The 18,817-nt window shown below is 36.6% G+C and overlaps 1 protein-coding gene across 1 annotated transcript in view; it reads left to right on the top strand.

Annotated features, from left to right (window-relative positions):
- Positions 1–1,296: 1,296 nt before the first annotated feature.
- Positions 1,297–18,817, top strand: part of PFDN1 (prefoldin subunit 1) — a 59,550-nt gene continuing 42,029 nt past the window's right edge. Inside the window, exons 1-2 of the mRNA XM_008515559.2 lie at positions 1,297–1,880; positions 4,370–4,536. Coding sequence (XP_008513781.1) covers positions 1,848–1,880; positions 4,370–4,536 — 200 coding nt within the window. The 5' untranslated portion in view covers positions 1,297–1,847. The remainder of the gene's footprint in view (positions 1,881–4,369; positions 4,537–18,817) is intronic.

An 18,817-nucleotide genomic window follows, 5' to 3' on the forward strand; every position in this document is an offset into this window, starting at 1 on the left:
ATGACTTTTATTTCTTTTCTTGCCTAATTGTTCTGGCTAGAACTTCTAGTACTATGTTGAGTAGAAGTGACAAAAGCAGGTATCCTTGCCTTTTTCCTGATCTTAGTGGAAAAACTTTCAGTCTTTCACCATTGAGTATGATGTTCATTATGGGTTTTTCGTATATGGATTTATTATGTTAAAGTAGTTTGCTTCTATTCCTAATTTGTTGAGTTTTTATCACGAAAGGGTCAAATACAATTTTAGGAATTTAAGACAATAGGTATTGAAATAAAAACCCAAGAGACGGTTTAAAGAGTAAACTAGACATAGTTGAAGAGAGAATTAGTAAATTGGTGGAGCGAATTGAATAAATCACCCAGGATTCAGGAAATAAACAGTAAGTGTAAAATAGAGGCTAAGCGATATGGATGCTTCATATTTCTAATGGGAGTTTTAGTAGGAATAATGAGAGAAAGTGGTGGAGAGTCAACATTTTTGAGATGCTGGTTGAACATTTTTCAGAATTAACATTAATCCTCAGATTAAAGAAGCACACTATATCTCAAGGAGGAAAAATAAAGAAACACACACACACACACACATCAAGGTGGAAAGACAGAACCCAAAACAAAGGGAATGTCTTAAAAGGCATTGGAGAAAAGACAGATTTCTAACAAAATTATGTCAAGCAGGCTGACAGGACTTTTTAGCAGTATACAAATGACAGAAGACTATGAAAAAATGTCGTTAATAATTATCAACGTAGGGGCTGACCCTGTGGCTGTGTGGTTAAGTTCCCACGCTCTGCTGCAGGGGCCCAGGGTTTCACCGGTTCAAATCCTGGGTGCAGACATGGCACCACTCAACAGGCCATGCTGAGGCGGTGTCCCACATGCCACAACTAGAAGCACCCGCAACTAAAAATACACAACTATGTACTGGGGGGATTTGGGGAGAAAAAGGAAAAATAAAATCTTAAAAAAAAATGTGGTCTGCAGACGACTTGCATGAGGTCATAAGGGGAGTTTGAAAAAGTGCAAATTTCTAGGCCCCAATCTAAGATTCTAAATAAGTTTGGGATGAGGACCAGACAATCTGTATTTTTTTTTTTTTTTGAGGAAGTTTAGCCTTCAGCTAACTGTTGCCAATCCTCCTCTTTTTGCTGAGGAAGACTGGCCCTGAGCTAACATCCATGCCCACCTTCCTCTACTTTATATGTGGGATGCCTGCCACAGCATGGCTTGCCAAGCTGTGCCATGTCCTCACCGGGGATCTGAACCAGTGAACCCTGGGCCACCAAAGTGGAACGTGCACACTTAACTGCCGTGCCACCGGCCGGCCCTGTATTTTTTTTCAGCAAACTTATTTGGCCTCTCTTGAGAACCATTGTGTCTAGAAAGTCTTCCAGAAGCGTTCAGTAGAAATAAGTTGTTTGGGAGAACACTTCAGCTAAGCCTTCTGGTCTTCAAGTTGGCATGCCCGAGGCTCAGGCTGATTCTTTCTCTTCTTGACAACACAGGGACTAGCTTGAAAAACTGAATGAATGAAGAGGTTTTGGCCTGATCTACATACATCTCCTTTTAGCAGCACAAACTATTTGTCAAAATGCTTAAAACCATACCCAAAATCTGCGCATCGTGCTCTGTCTGGAAGGATATAGAGAAGCAGGCCAGGCCTGATAGCTCACATGGGGAATAGAGACTCTGAATCAACGGTTGCTAGGCCCAGAGCGGGGAAGAATAGCTACTAGCCCGACTCGTGCGCAGGCGCAGAAGGAGGCGGGACAATCAAACTGCCAAGGCGCGCCCTTCCCCCTCCCCTCTTTCCGGCCGTCTCCACCGCGCAGGCGCAGAGTGTGAACCAAGATGGCGGCGCCCGTGGATCTGGAGTTGAAGAAGGTAAAAGAGCGTCTTGAGCAGGCAGTGGCTTCTTTTTGGAAGCTAAGGGGACTTTAGACAAGAATGTAGAGTGAGGCTCGAGTCCTGCGGAAGGAAAGAGGCCCCAGGGAATTGGGGAATGATTTCCAGGAGTCCTAAGGCGGGACCGGGCCTCCTTAGGCTGGAGTAGGGGGCGGGCGGCTTTAGCTGGATAAGAGCCGGTTGGGCTGGGTCTGGGTAAGTCTGGCAGGCCGATGGCTGGCCTGTACCCTCGTTCCGCGCTTTATAGCCGTTTCCTTGCACTCGGAGCCATCAGTTCCATAGTAAGGCCTGAAGTGAGCGTTTCAATTTGGAGCCCTTTCGGACGACTTGCCCTAGCCAAGCCATTTGTAATTCTGCATCCTTATCTGCTCTGCAAAACTCCCAAGTCCAACCTTGTGTGTTTTAGGCCACTTATTTGATCCCATCTTGAAAGGTCTCAGTATATACATACATTTGAGAATCAGATATTCTCATAGCAATGTTCATCTCAGGGCTTCGGCTCCCGACCCCTTCCCACCTTTTTTGAAGAACTTGTGAAATAAACAAGTCCAGTAATGTTTTCCAAATAAAATCGATATTTGAAGGAATTGGGTTTCTCTCTTCAAACAATTGCTTATTAACGTGTTGTTACTTAGAAACATTTTTTGCCACCTGAGAGTTGTCAGGATTTTAACACCACTAACGACCCCAAGCCATACCTTTGTTTGGGGGGTTCGGGGGCACGGGGATTGAAAGGATACTAGACTTCATCTACTTGAAACCTATACTTTTCTGGAAAAAGAAACTGAATATCAGAAAAAACTCTGAGGTTAGGACTAGAATCCAGCATTCTCTGCCTTACTCCACACGTTTTGACCATTCAGTTTTTTCAGAAAAGCAGATTTTACTAAAGACTGTTTTCTGGTCAACCTTTGCATAAGAAATAGGACAGCTGAAATAGCTGTTGCTCCTAAAAATGAAGATGTTTGTTATTGCTCTGAGGAGTTACGTGTATGTGCCTTGCTTTTTGTCATTCTTGTTTCGAAACTTGTAACTTTAGCCCTTATGTGATGATCTCTAATGCTGTAATATCTCAGCTTTAACAATATAGTAGCTTCCTTAGCAAACTGTGAACAGAACAGTCAGGCAATACCTGTAATTTTACATGCAAAACAAAATTCATTTTAAGAATGCTTGAAGCATTCTAGAAGTTTACCTTTTATTTCTGTTAAAATTTAAAAATTTAAGTCAGGGGTTAGTGAAAGAGCTGACAATAGAGTACAGCTGTGAATATGCTTACCTCCCAGTATTGTTTGAATTTGTTGCTAAGAAATCTGTGGACAAACAATGCAAACTAAAAAAATGATTACAAACTTAAGTTGGATATATTGACAACCAGTTAAATTAACTATAAAAGAAACTTGTCGTTTAAAGGTTTTATCTTCTAATATCTTTATAAGGTTTGTTTTTTTCCTGGGAGGGAGTGGAGACTAATAGGAAGTTTCAGGTACCTCCTCTCTCCTCAAACTCATAAATGTTTTGAAACTGCACTATTAGGTTAGAACAAAGTCAATAAAAGTTAAGTAGTAGCTTTTGCCATATATTGCAGTCACAAATGTTATTAGAAAGGCATAAATTTGACAGCAGGTGAAAGTCATTCCAGGCACTTGAACAAGAATATCGAAGAACTGTGTTTGTCTTTGAGTTAAGTGTACACAAGGGTCAAATTTGGCTTGGTATGTGCATATGAAGTTCATAATAAATTTTACCAATGCCTTGAAATTTTTTTCTCGTTTTTGTCTTTCTCTTACAAATACTCATGTTCTGAATATTACTGTAGACAGAATAGAAAGATTTCTCAACTAGGAGTGAGAAGAAATGGATTTAAGTACTGTACCTGCCTTTCTACCTAATAGTTCTTAACCCTGTGCAAGCCACTCATATCTGTTTAACACAGTCAGTTACTTAATTTGTAAACTACGATGATGAAACTACCATCCCTAACTCGTAAGATTGTTGAGAGGAGTAAATGAGATTTTTTATTATATCCATTAATGCTCTCATGTTAATATTGCCATTTTAATATTTCGAACAAATGTGGGAAAGTGCTTTGAAACCTAGTCGTGTAATACAAATGTAGCAAGTTACTACATTTATGGTTCTTGTTTTGGGTCTCTGGGTTTCATCCTCTGGCTGTTGCCTTTATTACTTTGATTATTCCTTGGGTAGCTGCTACTTGGTATAGTTATTATTTAATGAGCATTTGTTTTGCTGCTTCAAATAGATTGCTTCTTCAGAGGACAGGCTAAATTCTGTATTTAGCATAGTGGCTTGATCACTTGATATAATTGTATTGTCTTGGTGTTTGCTCTGGTAAATTTCACATCTTTGTCTCTGATTAGCATGCTTTATTTTAATATATTTGCATTTGACTTAAATGTTTCCTGTAAAATGTTTCGCATACTAAATCAAGGACTTGTTTTTATTAGGCTTTTACAGAGCTTCAAGCCAAAGTTATTGACACTCAGCAGAAGGTGAAGCTTGCAGACATACAGATTGAACAGCTAAACAGAACGAAAAAGCATGCACATCTTACAGATACAGAGATTATGACTTTGGTAGATGAGACTAACATGTATGAAGGTGTAGGAAGAATGTAAGTAAAATATATCCTTAAGGGGATTATCTTGGGAGAGGTTTCGTCTGAATTAAATCATAGAATTTGTTCATTTTAAACTTGGGGTGAAGTATCATAGTAGCTTTAAAGATCATCTAGTCAAATACTTTCTTTTTTTAAAAATGAGAAACTGAACCTCAGGTAGATGTGTTTAATTTTAGACTTTGAAGTACATTTCTTAAATATTTCCCTGTTCTCTCTACGATTAAGTAGTTAAGTATGTAACTTCAATGATAATATGATTTGTCATGAAAAGATGTTTATAGTAATTTTGTGTGTGAAGATTTAAGTAGTTGTAGTTCTAACCTCCCTCCCCTATCTAATTTATTAGGAGTCATACAATTCATAAATCTTTTAGATGTCTGACTAATGTTGTAAAATAAAAATAGGGACCAGCTCGTGGCATAGTGGTTAAGTCCACACACTCTGCTTCCTTGGCCTGGAGTTCGCAGGTTCAGATCCCAGGTATGGACCTACACACCGCTCATCAAGCCATGCTGTGCTGGCATCCCACATAGAAAATAGAGGAAGATGGGCACAGATGTTAGCTCAGGGACAGTCTTCCTCACTGAGAAAAAAACAAGTAAAATAAAAATAAAAATTCAGTTATGTAAATATGCTTGTTCCAACTGTAACACATGAGAAACCGAGTAAACCAATTTACCTTTTGTTTGTTCTAATTGTTATCTGATTAACCACCTACACTTCACTTTTTTTCTTTTAAAAATAGATTATCTTTATGCAAGAGAATAGATCTGCTTCATGTTCTTTAAGCAGTAAATAAGGAATGGCAAAGCTCTTAACTACAGGTCACATTCCATTACACTGAGCTAAAAGAAGACTGATTTTTTTTTTTTTTTTTAAGTGGGGGGTGGTACAGGAGGAGGGTTTTTCTGGAATTTGGTCTTTGAATATTACTTAGTAAGTGGACCATTACTTCAAGTCTGGAGATCTTTTAGTTAGAATGGAATTTGACCTCAGTCTTAGGATGACTTGTTTTGTGATTGATTTGAAGGAAGCATAACATGTGTAACATTTAGTAATGGCTTTGGGATGACATCATGAGAAGTAGACCCTGCTCATGACTAGCTAATCCATATCTTTCTGGAAAAGAGATAGATTATGATCTGATTTCCTTTCTCAGAAACAATATACCACAAATACATTTTGTCTCTGGAGTTCGTATTTTTCATTTTAGCTTGTTTTAAGAGAAACAGAATCCCAATTTGAGAGTTTGTTACCGAGACACAAAAGAATTGGGATAAGAACGAAGTAGAATCCTTGAGTATGTGTCTATATAGTACCAAGTGCATTGTTGGCATTCACTACTGGGTAATTTTATCCTTAATGTGAGTATCCTTAGGTCTTAAAATGGTAATACTAGCTTTTCTAGCATGCTTGTAAACATGTTGCATTTGGATTTAACATCACTACATTAGCCTTTGCTTGCGATAGCTAAAGACTCTCTTTTTCCAAAATAGAAAGACTCTTTGAATATCTTTGACCTTTTGAGCTACAATGAAGTTTTTATTTTATTATTTATTTATTTATTTATTTATTGAGGAAGATTAGCCCTGAGCTAACTGCTGCCAATCCTCCCCTTCTTGCTGAGGAAGACTAGCCCTGAGCTCATATCCCCCTGCCCATCTTCCTCTCCTTTATATGTGGGACGCCTACCACAGCATGGTGTGCCAAGCAGTGCCATGTCGGCACCGGGGATCCGAACTGGTGAGCCCCGGGCCACCGAAGCAGAAGGTGTGCACTTAACTGCTGCGCCCCCAGGCTGGCCCTGAAGTTTTTATTTTTAATTAGAATAATTTCATTTATTAAACATTCTGCAGGAGTGATAGGAGAGTTGCTTTTTTTGCATACTGCCCGAAGTGCTACAGATAGGATCTGTTCCACACAAGGAATTTTAGAGGGGCCCGCCCAGTTGTGTAGTGGTTAAGTTCTGCTTTGGCGGCCCTGGGTTCACGGGTTTGGATCCTGGACGTGGGCCTACACACCGCTCATCCACCCATGCTGAGGTGGCATCTTACATACAAACAATAGAGGAAAATTGGCACAGATGTTAGTTCAGGGCCAATCTTCCTCACCAAAATAAATAAATAAATAAGTAAATAAATAAAAGAATTTTAGAGTTTAATGCCTGGGATATGAATTAGTTAATGGTAAAATAGTATTTTCAGGAGATTTAGTTCATATAAATTATGTTTCTTAAAAGAAACGTAATTTTTACATGTTTGGATAAAGCAGAACTCTTGTATGGTTTCAAACTTTGGTTTTAAATTTGACTTTTGTGCTTTCTGCATCTCACTGGGAGTGTGAATTTGACCCTACATTGTAGGGGCATGTAAGGTGAATAGAGTTTGTTGTTTGGCTAGAGTATTAGTGCCCTCAGGAAGAAAGGACTTGCTGAGTATTAGTCTGGTCATGAGGACGTTTTCTTTCTTGATGCTAAACCTGAAATATCTATTTCTGAATTTATAGTCTTGAGTAATCTTGAGTATCATTGTGATTCATTTCTTTAATTCTAGTCTTTACCTTAGTTTGTCTTTTCTTTTCCTTTTTGAGTATTTTTTGGGAAAACTAATTAGAATATTAATTTTTCTCAAACTGTTGTTTTAAAATCGTGAATTATAAAATCCCATTAAACACTCCGATTTTGTTTTAGAGCCTGCAGTAGATTTTTGCCATAACTGAAATCCGGGCCTCGTTGTGTCCTGCTTAGACTATTGTGGTAGCATCTTAACTGTTCTTTCTGCCCTTATTCTGTCTGTCCAAATGCGTTCTTCAAACATCTGACAGAATTGATCATGTCAATATTTTTCATAAAATCCTTTGTTCATCCTCTGTTGCCCATAGGATAAAATCTAAACTTGTTAACCCAACATTCATGGTCATTCATAATCTGTCCTTAATTTACCCTTCTAGCCTCAAGTCCCACCGCTTTGTATTCCCAGGCTCAGGATAGCATGTAAATTTCACCTCATGGACTTACCTCTTTCCATTGGTTTTGGGTTATCTGTTGAGAAGGAGTTTGTCTCATGTGGGCTTTAAACATTCGTTAATTGATTAGTGATGTCTATCGTGGGGTGAGGGTAGAAGAGTAGTAGCACATGTTCCAGAAATTGTTATCCCTCCCCTTGCCACATGGGCTTCCTCACATATGCCATGTTTTTGTGCTTTCTTGCTTTTGCTTATTCTGTCCTTCTTGGTCTGCAGTATGCTGCTTTCCCTTGTGAAATTCTCATCCTTCAAGACATAGCTCATCTTCTCTGAAGATTTTTCCATCCTCTCTGGCAGACTTATTCACACTTTAGTGTGTGATACCAGGGCTTTTGTTTCTCTAGCTGCTAGAGCAGAGAGAGATTAATTTTTAAGTGGGTCAGTCTCCCTAGCTAGATTGTTGGCTCTGTAAGACCGTATATGTATTTATCTTTGTTTCCTTAGTTCTCAGCATAATGTGTGGCACATAATAGGTGTTAAATGTGTATTGATTTGAATTGAATATGATTCTTTCTCTTGCCTAAAATAACTGCATTTTCTTTTGGTTTTTTAGAAAATCTGTTTACAACATGTCAGAGACTTAAGAATTAGACTTTATTATTCTGTTTTAATATACAGTTCAATAAAGATGAAATTATAAAAGTAAAATATATTTCGATAAAGATAAAAGGGATTGTTTCTGACCATAATTATGTCCTTTGATCTGACAGGGTTAATTCTTTATTAAAGCTATTGAGAAAGTTGACTAATTCTGAATGCCAACCAGTTGCAGAGATATTCAGTGAGAAATGAATATAGAAAAACCTAAGTCTTTAGAATTATGCTGAGGGCAGTAAAATCCTTCGAGAATAAAGGCTATTCTATGCAGAATAATATCAATATAATTTTATGTATTTTACCTTCCTCATCTTCACATAGGATGGAAGTCAGATTTTTCTTTTTAGAGTGTGTATTTAGTTTACCAAATCGTTGCAAGCCCAGATGCTTTTCAAGTCATTAAGTATGGAAGAACATAGTAGTGTTAAATACCTCTTCTATATGGCTGTTTTTGGTTTAAAACAAGGAAAATCAAGCTACAGGGTAAAAGATGAAGAATTGCTATATATCGTAAGCTCTGTGTATTCATTGCTCAAAACTATATTCCATCCAGTCTCTTGGCGCGTTGCCAGCACATTTTAGTTCTCTTACTTCATATTCTTTGGAGAGGCTGTTATGTAGCCTGATACTACTACCACCAATTTCTAGTTTTGCTACTTAAGCTGTTTGTGAGCTGACCTCACCATGCTGCTTTGAGAACTATGATGAAAGTTACAACTGTGGAATGATCTGTCTGAATAGTTGGAAGTGTTTGTCTTTGCGTCTTTCTAGCATGCAAGGAGGGACTAGACACAACTCTCAAATAAATATTATGTGGATGTTTCTTATATCTTTTTTTCATGAATAAGAACCAGTTTATAGGAATTTTCTTCCTTTTTACTTTGCATAGTAAAAGATAAGAGTATTTTTTTAAAATAAGAATTATATTTGAAAGTGCATATAAGTGACATTTAGCCATGCTAGTATTTGAAGGGACTATCATTAGAATAAATGTCAAACTTATTTTTATTAACAATAGGTTTGATCCTGACCCTGATGTGATGTCAGGTCTATTATTCTATTACTCTAATATCCTTTTGCTTAAGCATTACATAAATAGCATTTCTTATTTCCAAAAGAGACAAATTAAGCTTTTTTTTTTTTAATGTGGAAGGAACTTAAGTAGATTAGCCTTTGAAAAGAATGATTAGTCCCTTTTTAAAACTTGAACCTAACTAAAAATAACTTTGTACCATATTTAAACTAATTTAGAGGTATGCCACCTTCTGTGGGTATTTTTTACTTTTAAGGAACTAAGAATGAACAATGGTATAAATCTACCGACTAGATAAGTGTCTGGCAATGCAGGAATTGCTGTTTGGGAGCGGTGTTTCTATTTCTACTTGTTGAAGTAATTTGATGGTTGATCTCTAACGGTTGACAGGTCCAGAATTTTAAAACTTAAGATAAATGTGGCACAGGTAGAAAGTCAAAACAGTAGGTATATTCCTGATAGATCAGATATTAAAAAAAATTCTAAATAGTTGAGCAATTTTTTGACTAATTAGGATGTGGAAATCTGAACTCTTCATGACAGCTTGGTTTAACTGCCTTTTGTTTAAAATGTTATGTTGGTTTTGTTGTGATTTTAATTGTTAGTTTGGATGTTGACTTGTAATTTGAATTGTGACATTTAGTAAAGCCAGGATGAAATATTTGCAGTTTCTCTAAGGTTAGTTATGTTAAATATTAATAGAAAGGGATATAGTCATGCTGCCTCAAGTTTTGCAACCATTTTACAATTTCATGGTATTGCAGTCAATTTGAGGTAATTTTAAAGCTGAAGAAATAGTTGTATTATATTTTATTCCTAAGAGATTAGGAAATAAACCACAAATCTTGGTGTAGTAAATATTGTTGATATTATAGTAAAAATAGTTTATATTGTTGTTCTCACTGGAATCAAGTTTCCATGTTTTATTTAGAGCCTACTATAGGAGAAAAAAAATGTGCAGATTTCTTTTGTTGTGAGAGCCACATTGCAAATTCAAATTTATAAACTCCTTTTATACTCTCTTTAAAGATGTTAATCTGTATTTTAGAGTAGAGAAAATGAAGTAAAGAGAAAATAATTTTTAAAGGTAAAAAGGAACTTTTTAGTTATTTTTTAGATTTTATTTTAAAGGAAGAGGAATTCTTGATATTGAGCTGCTTTTACTAATAGAATCTGACACACCCTTCTTGTGTTTTTATACAGAGCCATTTAAAGTGGCTTTCATTGCTCAGAGTTCTAAGGGAAAAAAACCAGCTCTTCCTGTTGTGCAGGGAAAAATGACTTCAGTTTTGTTGATGTTGGGTATGTATATAACCCCAGATGGGCACACTGTCCTCTTCCACAGATGTGGCACTTTAGGGAGAGGAGATTTTTGAGTAATATTCTTAATTTCCTTAAGTTGTCAGTGATTTAAAAACTTGGTGTTCATTATAACTCTGCTGTACTGCTGTGTAGAATGACATCACTATTTTTATGCCAGGGGAAGTTAACAAACATTTGCGTAGGAATTACGTAGCTATGTTTCTTCTGCAGAAGAGTACTTTTAATAATTCTTTCCCTTCTTCCCCTCCCATGTCCTCCAGAACCCAAACAATCTCACAGAAACACAGGAAATTAATTTCGAAAATGTTGTGCTAATTAGAAGTCTATTGTAAAAAAGGAAAAAGAAGTCTGTTATACTTATCTTTGGATGTACTGACATGCTAAAATAAAATTTTCGTGTGTCCTTGTGGGAGGGTTACTTATTTTAGGCTCGAACTTGTTTAAAAAATGTAAATGTAATTGATTCATTTCATTACTTGGAGGACTTTGCTTCTGCATTTCCTGACGTCAAAAGGCCTGACTTTTTTTTTTTTAACTGACAAAGGGTTAAACAAAATCTGCCTTTGTTGCATGAAAGTAGCAACTATTCAACAACACAAGAGGATACTACAGTGTATTCCAGTTTGTGATAAGCAGGAATCAATGTAGTTAACTGAGGGAAGGGTGAAAAGTACCATTACCTGTTGTTCCTATATAAATAAAAGTGAAGGGAGCAGTAATTTTGAAGTTAATTACTTTGTCATTGGGGGATTGTGTGCTGCCACTGCCTTAACTCTAGCTGAATTTCTCTGAAATGAAAAACAATCAATTTTAAGCTGTATCAAGAATTTTCTGATTTTATCTGCCACTTATAGTGGCAAATTTAGGAACAACTTGCCATCTAATCTGTTTGAGAGAGGACTGAAATATTCATGTCAGGGAACATAATCTACTTAATGAAAAATCCAAAAAGGAACTCAGAAAAAATATTGACGTAGAAGGTGAGAGTCAGTCTGTATCTATGAACAGACACTTGATAATGACTTACTAGTATTCTTTTCTTTCTTATTACTTGTATCAGGAATTGCTGTGAACTGCAAGTATCCTTTGCCCAGATGGAATAATTAGGATTGTGGTGTGTTGTATGCACCATTAGTGCCTGTGGTTTTGTGAAGAATGTATGCTCCATTTATTTTTAGAATTTAAGTTTGAATGGACATGTCTGGGAGAATGTTATCTCATTGTCCTGGCCAGGAGCTCTCATCACCAAATTATATTCTGAGGAAGATCAATTACCTTGAAATGGACCAGATTACTTGGAAGACACTGTTCCTTTGGGTTTGAAGAGGACTTGAAATGTTCTTGTATCAAAATTTGTACAGCAGCAGGAGCCCAGTGTTAAAAATGTATCTTTAAATAGATAAGAGCATGACTGTCCTAAGCTGAGCCTTTTACATTGTTTGGCTCAAGTTAAAAAGATTTGGACCACAATATGCATCCTGTATGTGTGTGTCTGACTGAGTCTTTTGCATTTGTGCCAAAATATATTTATATTTCTCTGTAACTTTCTGCTTCTGTACCAGGAGTCTTCTGTTCTGTTTGTGTCCTTCAGTACTCATTGGATTGTAATTTTTTACTATCCATGGTTATATTTTATCCGATGTTATATTTTAACCTACTAGTAAAATAAAGGTCACATCTTAGAAAAAGTTGTAGCATAGCTTGATTCTTAGATGTGGAAATGTTTGGAGTTTGATGAGGCCAGAGTAAAAGTGGTAAACATCAGAGGTGATTATTTACTAGAATACTTAGAATACCAGATAGTGACCAAAAATAAGCATCATGTTTAAAATAGATTAACATACTACTGCTTCCATTTCAGGAGTAATAGTTTGATTTAAAAATACGCAGTGATTTTTAATTTGTACAAATTGAACCTAGTAGTGTGTGAATGACTTATCTAGAACAAGGAATGTTCACATGGAATTGGGTTCCTGAAGAGACCGCGATTCTCTAAGAATTCCTTTGAATTCACAGTCCTCATCTTATTTAACCTATCAGTAGCGTTTGGTCCAGTTGATTGATCTTTCTTCCTTGAAGCACTTTCTTCCTTTGGCTTCTAGGATACTGTCTCTTGGTTTTCCTCCTATTTCACTGGCCATTCTTTCTCAGTCTCCTTTACTGTTTCCTTTTCTTTCCCATTTCCAAATATTAGATTGACCTTGGGCTCAGCCTTTGGCTTTTTTTCTCTTCTCTATTCTCAGTCTGTTAGTGATCTCATTAAAGCTTATCTCTTTACATGCCTTTTTATATACTGACAACTCCCAGATTTTTATCTTTAGCTTAGACCCCTTCCTGAACTTCAAACTTGTATATCCATCTGCCTACTTTACATTTCCATTGGATGGTCTAACAGGCATCTCAAGATTAACTTGACCAAAATAAAATTCTCACTGTTTACAAATAAGCCAGTTCTTCCTTCAGTCTTCCTCACTTCAGTAAATGAGTTTTCTCTCCTTCCAATTCTTCCAAATTTTGGAGTCATCCTTGACTTCTTCCTCTCTTTCAATCTTACATTCAATCCATTAGCAAAGGCTCTCTCTTTAAATTTTGTCTGGAATCTGAACATTTCTACTTACTACCACCCTGGTTTAAAATACTATTGGATTATTGCAGTTGCTTCCTAACCAGACTCCCTGCTTCCATCCTTACCATTTTATAGCTGTTCTCAACTGAACAGCCAGAGTGATGCTTTTAAAACATAAGTCAGATCACTCTAGTCAAAATCTTCAGATGGCTTTCCATTTCATCAGTGAAAAAGACAAGGGCTTTTGCAGTTCCTGGTCTCTGTGCCTGAAGCCTTCTTCCAGATGCCTACATGACTTACACCTTCTCTTCCTTCAGTTCTTTACTGAAAAGGCATTGAGGCCTTTCATGACCACCATAGTTAAAATTATACACATACTTGTACCCCCACCTACTTGCCTCTTATATTCTCACTCTCCATTTTTGGCTTTATTTTGCTCCATGGCACTTACAACCATCTGGCATACTATAGTGCTAATTATCGCTCTTTCTTAAATCAACTTTATTGAGATATTTATATACAGTAAAATGCACTCATTTTAAGAGTTCACTTGGGTGAATTTTCGCAAATGTAACCACCAGTCCAGTCACAATATAGAACATTTTCATCACCCTAAAAAAGTTCTTTGTTGCTTCTTCCAAGTCAGTCCTCCCCCCAGATCCTGCTTTAGACAACTGATAATCTGATTTCTATCACTGTAGATTAATTTTGCCTATTTTTAGAACTTCATATGGAACATGTAAATAGAATCATTACAATATGTGCTCCTTTTGTGGTTTTTTTCCTGAAACATAATGCTTCTGAGATTTATCCATTTACGTATATTGGGCTTCCTCAGGGACTGGATGTTGAGTTTCCGTTCCACTTATTTCAGTACTCTTGCCTCTGCCCTCCTTCCTGTGCTTGCCAGCTTCATCTTCAGGTTGGCTGCAGGAGTTTCAAGAATTTCATTTAGATGTGACAACATTCAGAGTAAGAAAGTACCATGTTTTCTGTGTCACCTTTGTAGGAGCAAAGAAATCTTTCCCAGAAGTCTTCAAAAGGGCCACTTCTCACATTTCATGACATGCTTGGACTTAAATCTTGGCGGATGGGATTGCCGTGATTGTGTACAACCAATCAAGATTCACCCTAGGATTCATTTCCCTGAGTCACTTTGGAAAGTGGAGAGTACCCAGACAAAATTGGGGCTCCATCAGCAAAGGGGAACAGATATTGGGTCACCAACCAATAGTATCCACTGAAATCTTCAACAACAATCATTACAGTGACCAATAATTGAGGGCTAGCTACATGAAAACTGTAATATATTTAGGATGAATTAGGGAAGAGTTTAATCAGGAGTACAAGGAGGAGGCTCTTGAAGTAATTCAGGAGTGTAGTAATAAAGGCATAAATTAAAGTGGCAGAAGTGGAAAGGAGAGGAAGAGGTCGATATGAAAGAAAGTGATGAGTCTTAGTGATACGTTGGGACTTTAGGGGACAAAGAGGATACCTGCAGGTTTGGGAGTTAGGTGAGTGGGCAAGTGGTAATTGATAGAAGCTGAAGTTGGGATGGGGAAACTGTGTGTAGGGAATTTTGGTATTGGTAGATGAAATGAGTTTAATTTGGGACGTGTTGAATTTGAGGAGATGTGAAATATACAAGTAGACATGACCATTAGTTGATGCGGACGTAGTGCAGGTGTTAGGGGTTGATATTATTTTGAGGTTTATTACCAAGTTGAAACCTTGAAAACAAATGAGTTCTTGGAGGGACTTTTGGGTAGAGATAGCTTAGCCGAGAGCCTTGAATGATGCTTGCAATATGGGCACTGGAAGAGAAAAGGAAGGAGGGGTTCATGAATATAGTAGTTGATGAGGGGAAAATGGATAGTATAGGACTAAGATGCAGCAGATCTCTCAGAGTTAGATTTGAGCATACTGTGTTCTGTAGATTTCTTTTGCTTGATGTATGGCAGATCTAGGTGCTGTATTTCTGGGTTATAATCTAATACTACATTATTTTGTTTCTTGAATAGTTCCACTTTGGCCCCTGGCTCTTTCCGATTGTCCCCTATGTCTTTTTTCTTTTTTTTTTGGTGAGGAACATTGGCCCTGAGCTACCATCTGTTGCCAATCTTCCTCTTCTTGCTTGAGTAAGATTGTTCTTGAGCTGACATCTCTCCCAGTCTTCCTCTACTTTGTGTGTGGGATGCCGCTACAGCATAGCTTGACAAGCAGTGTGTAGGTCTGCATCCAGGATCTGAATCTGCGAACCTGGACCTTTGAAGCAGAGCACACAAACTTACCCACTACACCACCAGGCCGGCCTCAACCCTCTGTCCTTTTAACATGTCCCCAACCTTTTTTGTTTGTTTTTTTAAGTTAATAAACTTTGTTTTTTAGAGCAGTTTTAGGTTTACAGAAAAATTGAGCAGAAAGTACAGAGAACTTTCACGTAGCCCCTCTCCTTCCTTCCCCCCACAGCTTTCTCTATTAAAATCTTGCATTTGTCTGGTATGTTTGTTACAATTGATGAAGGAATTTTGATACATTATGATTAAGGTCCATAGTTCACATTGGGATTCACTCTTTGTTTTGTACAGTTCTGTGGGTTTTGACAAATGTATTGTGTCTTGTATTTGCCATTATGGTATCTGTAATGTGTATATTACAGGTATGTATATGTCTTGTATCTGCTCCTGTGCTCTATCTGTCCGTCCTTCCCTCTTTCTCCAAACCCAATCTTTTTACTGTCTCTCTAGTTCTACCTTTTCCAGAATGTCAAATAGTTGGAATCATACAATATATAGCCTTTTCATACTTTCACTTAGCAATATGCATTTGTTTCCTCCATGTCTTTTCATGGCTTGATAGCTCTTTTTTCCTTTTCTGTTTTTTTCTCAACACTGCTTCATTTTGGTAGTTCTATTGCAATATCTTTGAGTTTACTGGTATTTTCTTCTACAGTGTCTAATTTGCCATAAGCCTATCCAGTGAATTCTTTTACTTTGACTACTGTATTTTTGATCACCAGAAGTACCACTTGCATCTTTTTATATCTGTAATTTCTCTGTTTAAGTTCATGTCTTCCTTTAATTGTTAATCATGGTTATTATAACGTTTTTAAAGCTTTTATATGCTAATTGCTTTATTTTTCTCCTTTCTGAGTCTGTTTCTATTGACTGAACTTTCTTCTGGCTGTGGGTCACATTTTCTTGTTTGTTTATGTGTCTGGTGATACATATATGTATATATATATTTAGTAAATGCCCAGGCTGGTACTTATTTATTTTTTAATTGAGATATAATTGACATATAACATTATATTAGTTTCAGCTGCAGCATAATGATTTAATATTTCTATATGTTGTAAAATAATCACCACAGTAAGTCTAGTTAAGATCCATCACCACCATAGTTAAAATAGTTTTTCTTGTGATGAGAACTTTTGAGATATACTGTCTTAGCAATTTTCAAATACACAATGCAGTATTATTAACTGTAGTCACCATGATGTACATTACATCCCCATGACTTATTCTTTTTATAACTGGAAGTTTGTACCTTTTGATCACATTCACCCACCCTCGCCTGTAGCAACCACCAATCTGTTCTCTGTATCTATGAGTTCATTTTTTTTTTTTTTTAAGATTCCACATGTAAGTGCAATCATACAGTATTTGTCTTTCTCTGTCTGATTTATTTCATTTAGCGTAAAGCCTTCAGGGTCCATCCATGTTGTCACAAAAGGCAAGGTTTCCTTCTTTTTTATGACAATAATATTCCATTGTGTTTATGTGTGTGTACACACACACACACACACACACACACACACATTTTCTTTACTTATTCATCCATTGATGGACAATTAGGTTGCTTCCATGTCTTGGCTATTGTAAATAATGCTGCAGTGAACCTGGGGGTGCATATATCTTTTCAAGTTAATGTTTTCATTTTCTTGGAATAAATAACCGGCAGTGGAATTGCTAGATCAGATGGTAGTTCTCTTCTTAATTTTTTGAGGAACTTCCATACTGTTTCCACAGTAGCTGCACTAATTTACATTCCTACCAACAGTATACAAGGGTTCCCTTTTCTTCACATCCTTGCCAACACCTATTTCTTGTCTTTTTGATAATAGCCATTCTAATGGGTGTGAGGTTTTATCTCATTATGGTTTTGATTTACATTTCCCTGATGATTAGTGATGTTGAGCATGTTTTCATGTACCTGTTGGCCATCTGTATATCTTCTTTGGAAAAATGTTCAAATCCTCTGCCCATTTTAAATGAGATTGTTTGTTTTTTTGCTATTAAGTTGTATGAGTTCTTCGTATATTTTAAATATTAACCCCATATGATTTCCAAATATTTTCTCCCATTCAGTAGGTTGTCTTTTCATTTTGTTGATGGTTTCTTTCCTTGTGCAGAAGCTTTTTAATTTGATGTAGTCTCTCTTTCTTTTTTTGCTTTTGGTGTCAAATCCAAGGAATCATCACTAAGACCTATGTCAAGAAGCGTTTTCCTTACGTTTTTTTCTAATTTAATGGTTCAGGTCTTACATTCAAGTCTTTAACCCATTTTGAGTTGATCTTTGTGTATGGTGTAAGATAGTGGTCCAATCTCATTCTTTTGCATGTGGCTGTCCAGTTTTCTTAGCACCATTTATTGAAGATCCTGTTCTTCCTCCATTGTATATTCTTCGTTCCTTTGTTGTAAATTAATTGATCATACATGCTGGGCTCTCTATTTCTGGGCTCTCTATTCTGTTCCTTTGATCCATCTGTCTGTTTTTAGGTCAATACCATACTATTTTGATTATTATGGCTTTGTAATATGTTTAGAAATCAGGAAGCATGATACCCCTGGTTTTTGTTCTTTCTCAGGATCACTTTGGCTATTTGGGGTCATTTATAACTCCATACAAATTTTAGGATTGTTGGTTCTATTTCTGTGAAAAATGCCATTGGAATTTTGATAGGGATTGCATTGAATCTGTAGATTGCTTTGAGTAGTATGGATATTTCAACAATATTCTTCCAATCCATGAGCACGGCATATTTTACCAATTTATTTATGTCTTCTCCAATTTCTTTCATCATTGTCTTATAGTTTTCAGTGTACAGGTCTTTCACCTCTTTGGTTAAGTTTATTCCTAGGTATTTTACTCTTTTTTGATGCAATTGTGACTGAGGCTGTTTGCTTAATTTCTCTTCCTGATAGTTGGTTATTAGTGTATAGAAATGCAGCAGATTTTTGTATATTGATTTTGTATCCTGCAACTTTACTGAATTTGTTTATCAGTTCTAAGTTTTTTGGTGGAGTCTTTAGGGTTTTCTGTACATAATATATCTTCTGCAAATAGTGACAGTTTTTTCTTCCTTTCCTATTTGAATGCCTTTTATTTCTTTTTCTTGCCTAATTATTCTGACTAGGACTCCCAATGCTATGTTAAATAAAAGTGGTAAGAGTGGGCATCCTTGTCTTGTTCCTGATCTTATAGGAAAAGTTTCAGCTTTTATGGTTTCATCATACCATTGAGTATGATGTTAGCTGTGGGCTGTTCATACATTGCCGTTATTATGTTGAGGTATCTTCCCTCTGTACCCACTTTGTTCAGAGTTTTTATCATAAAAAACTTGATCATGGTGTATGATCCTTTTGCTATATTGTTGAGTTCAGTTTGCTAATATTTTGTTGAGGATTTTTGCATCTATGTTCATCAGGGATATTGGCCTGTAATTTTCT

This window comes from Equus przewalskii, chromosome 13 (genome assembly GCF_037783145.1).
Source record: "Equus przewalskii isolate Varuska chromosome 13, EquPr2, whole genome shotgun sequence".
Classification (NCBI taxonomy): domain Eukaryota; kingdom Metazoa; phylum Chordata; class Mammalia; order Perissodactyla; family Equidae; genus Equus; species Equus przewalskii.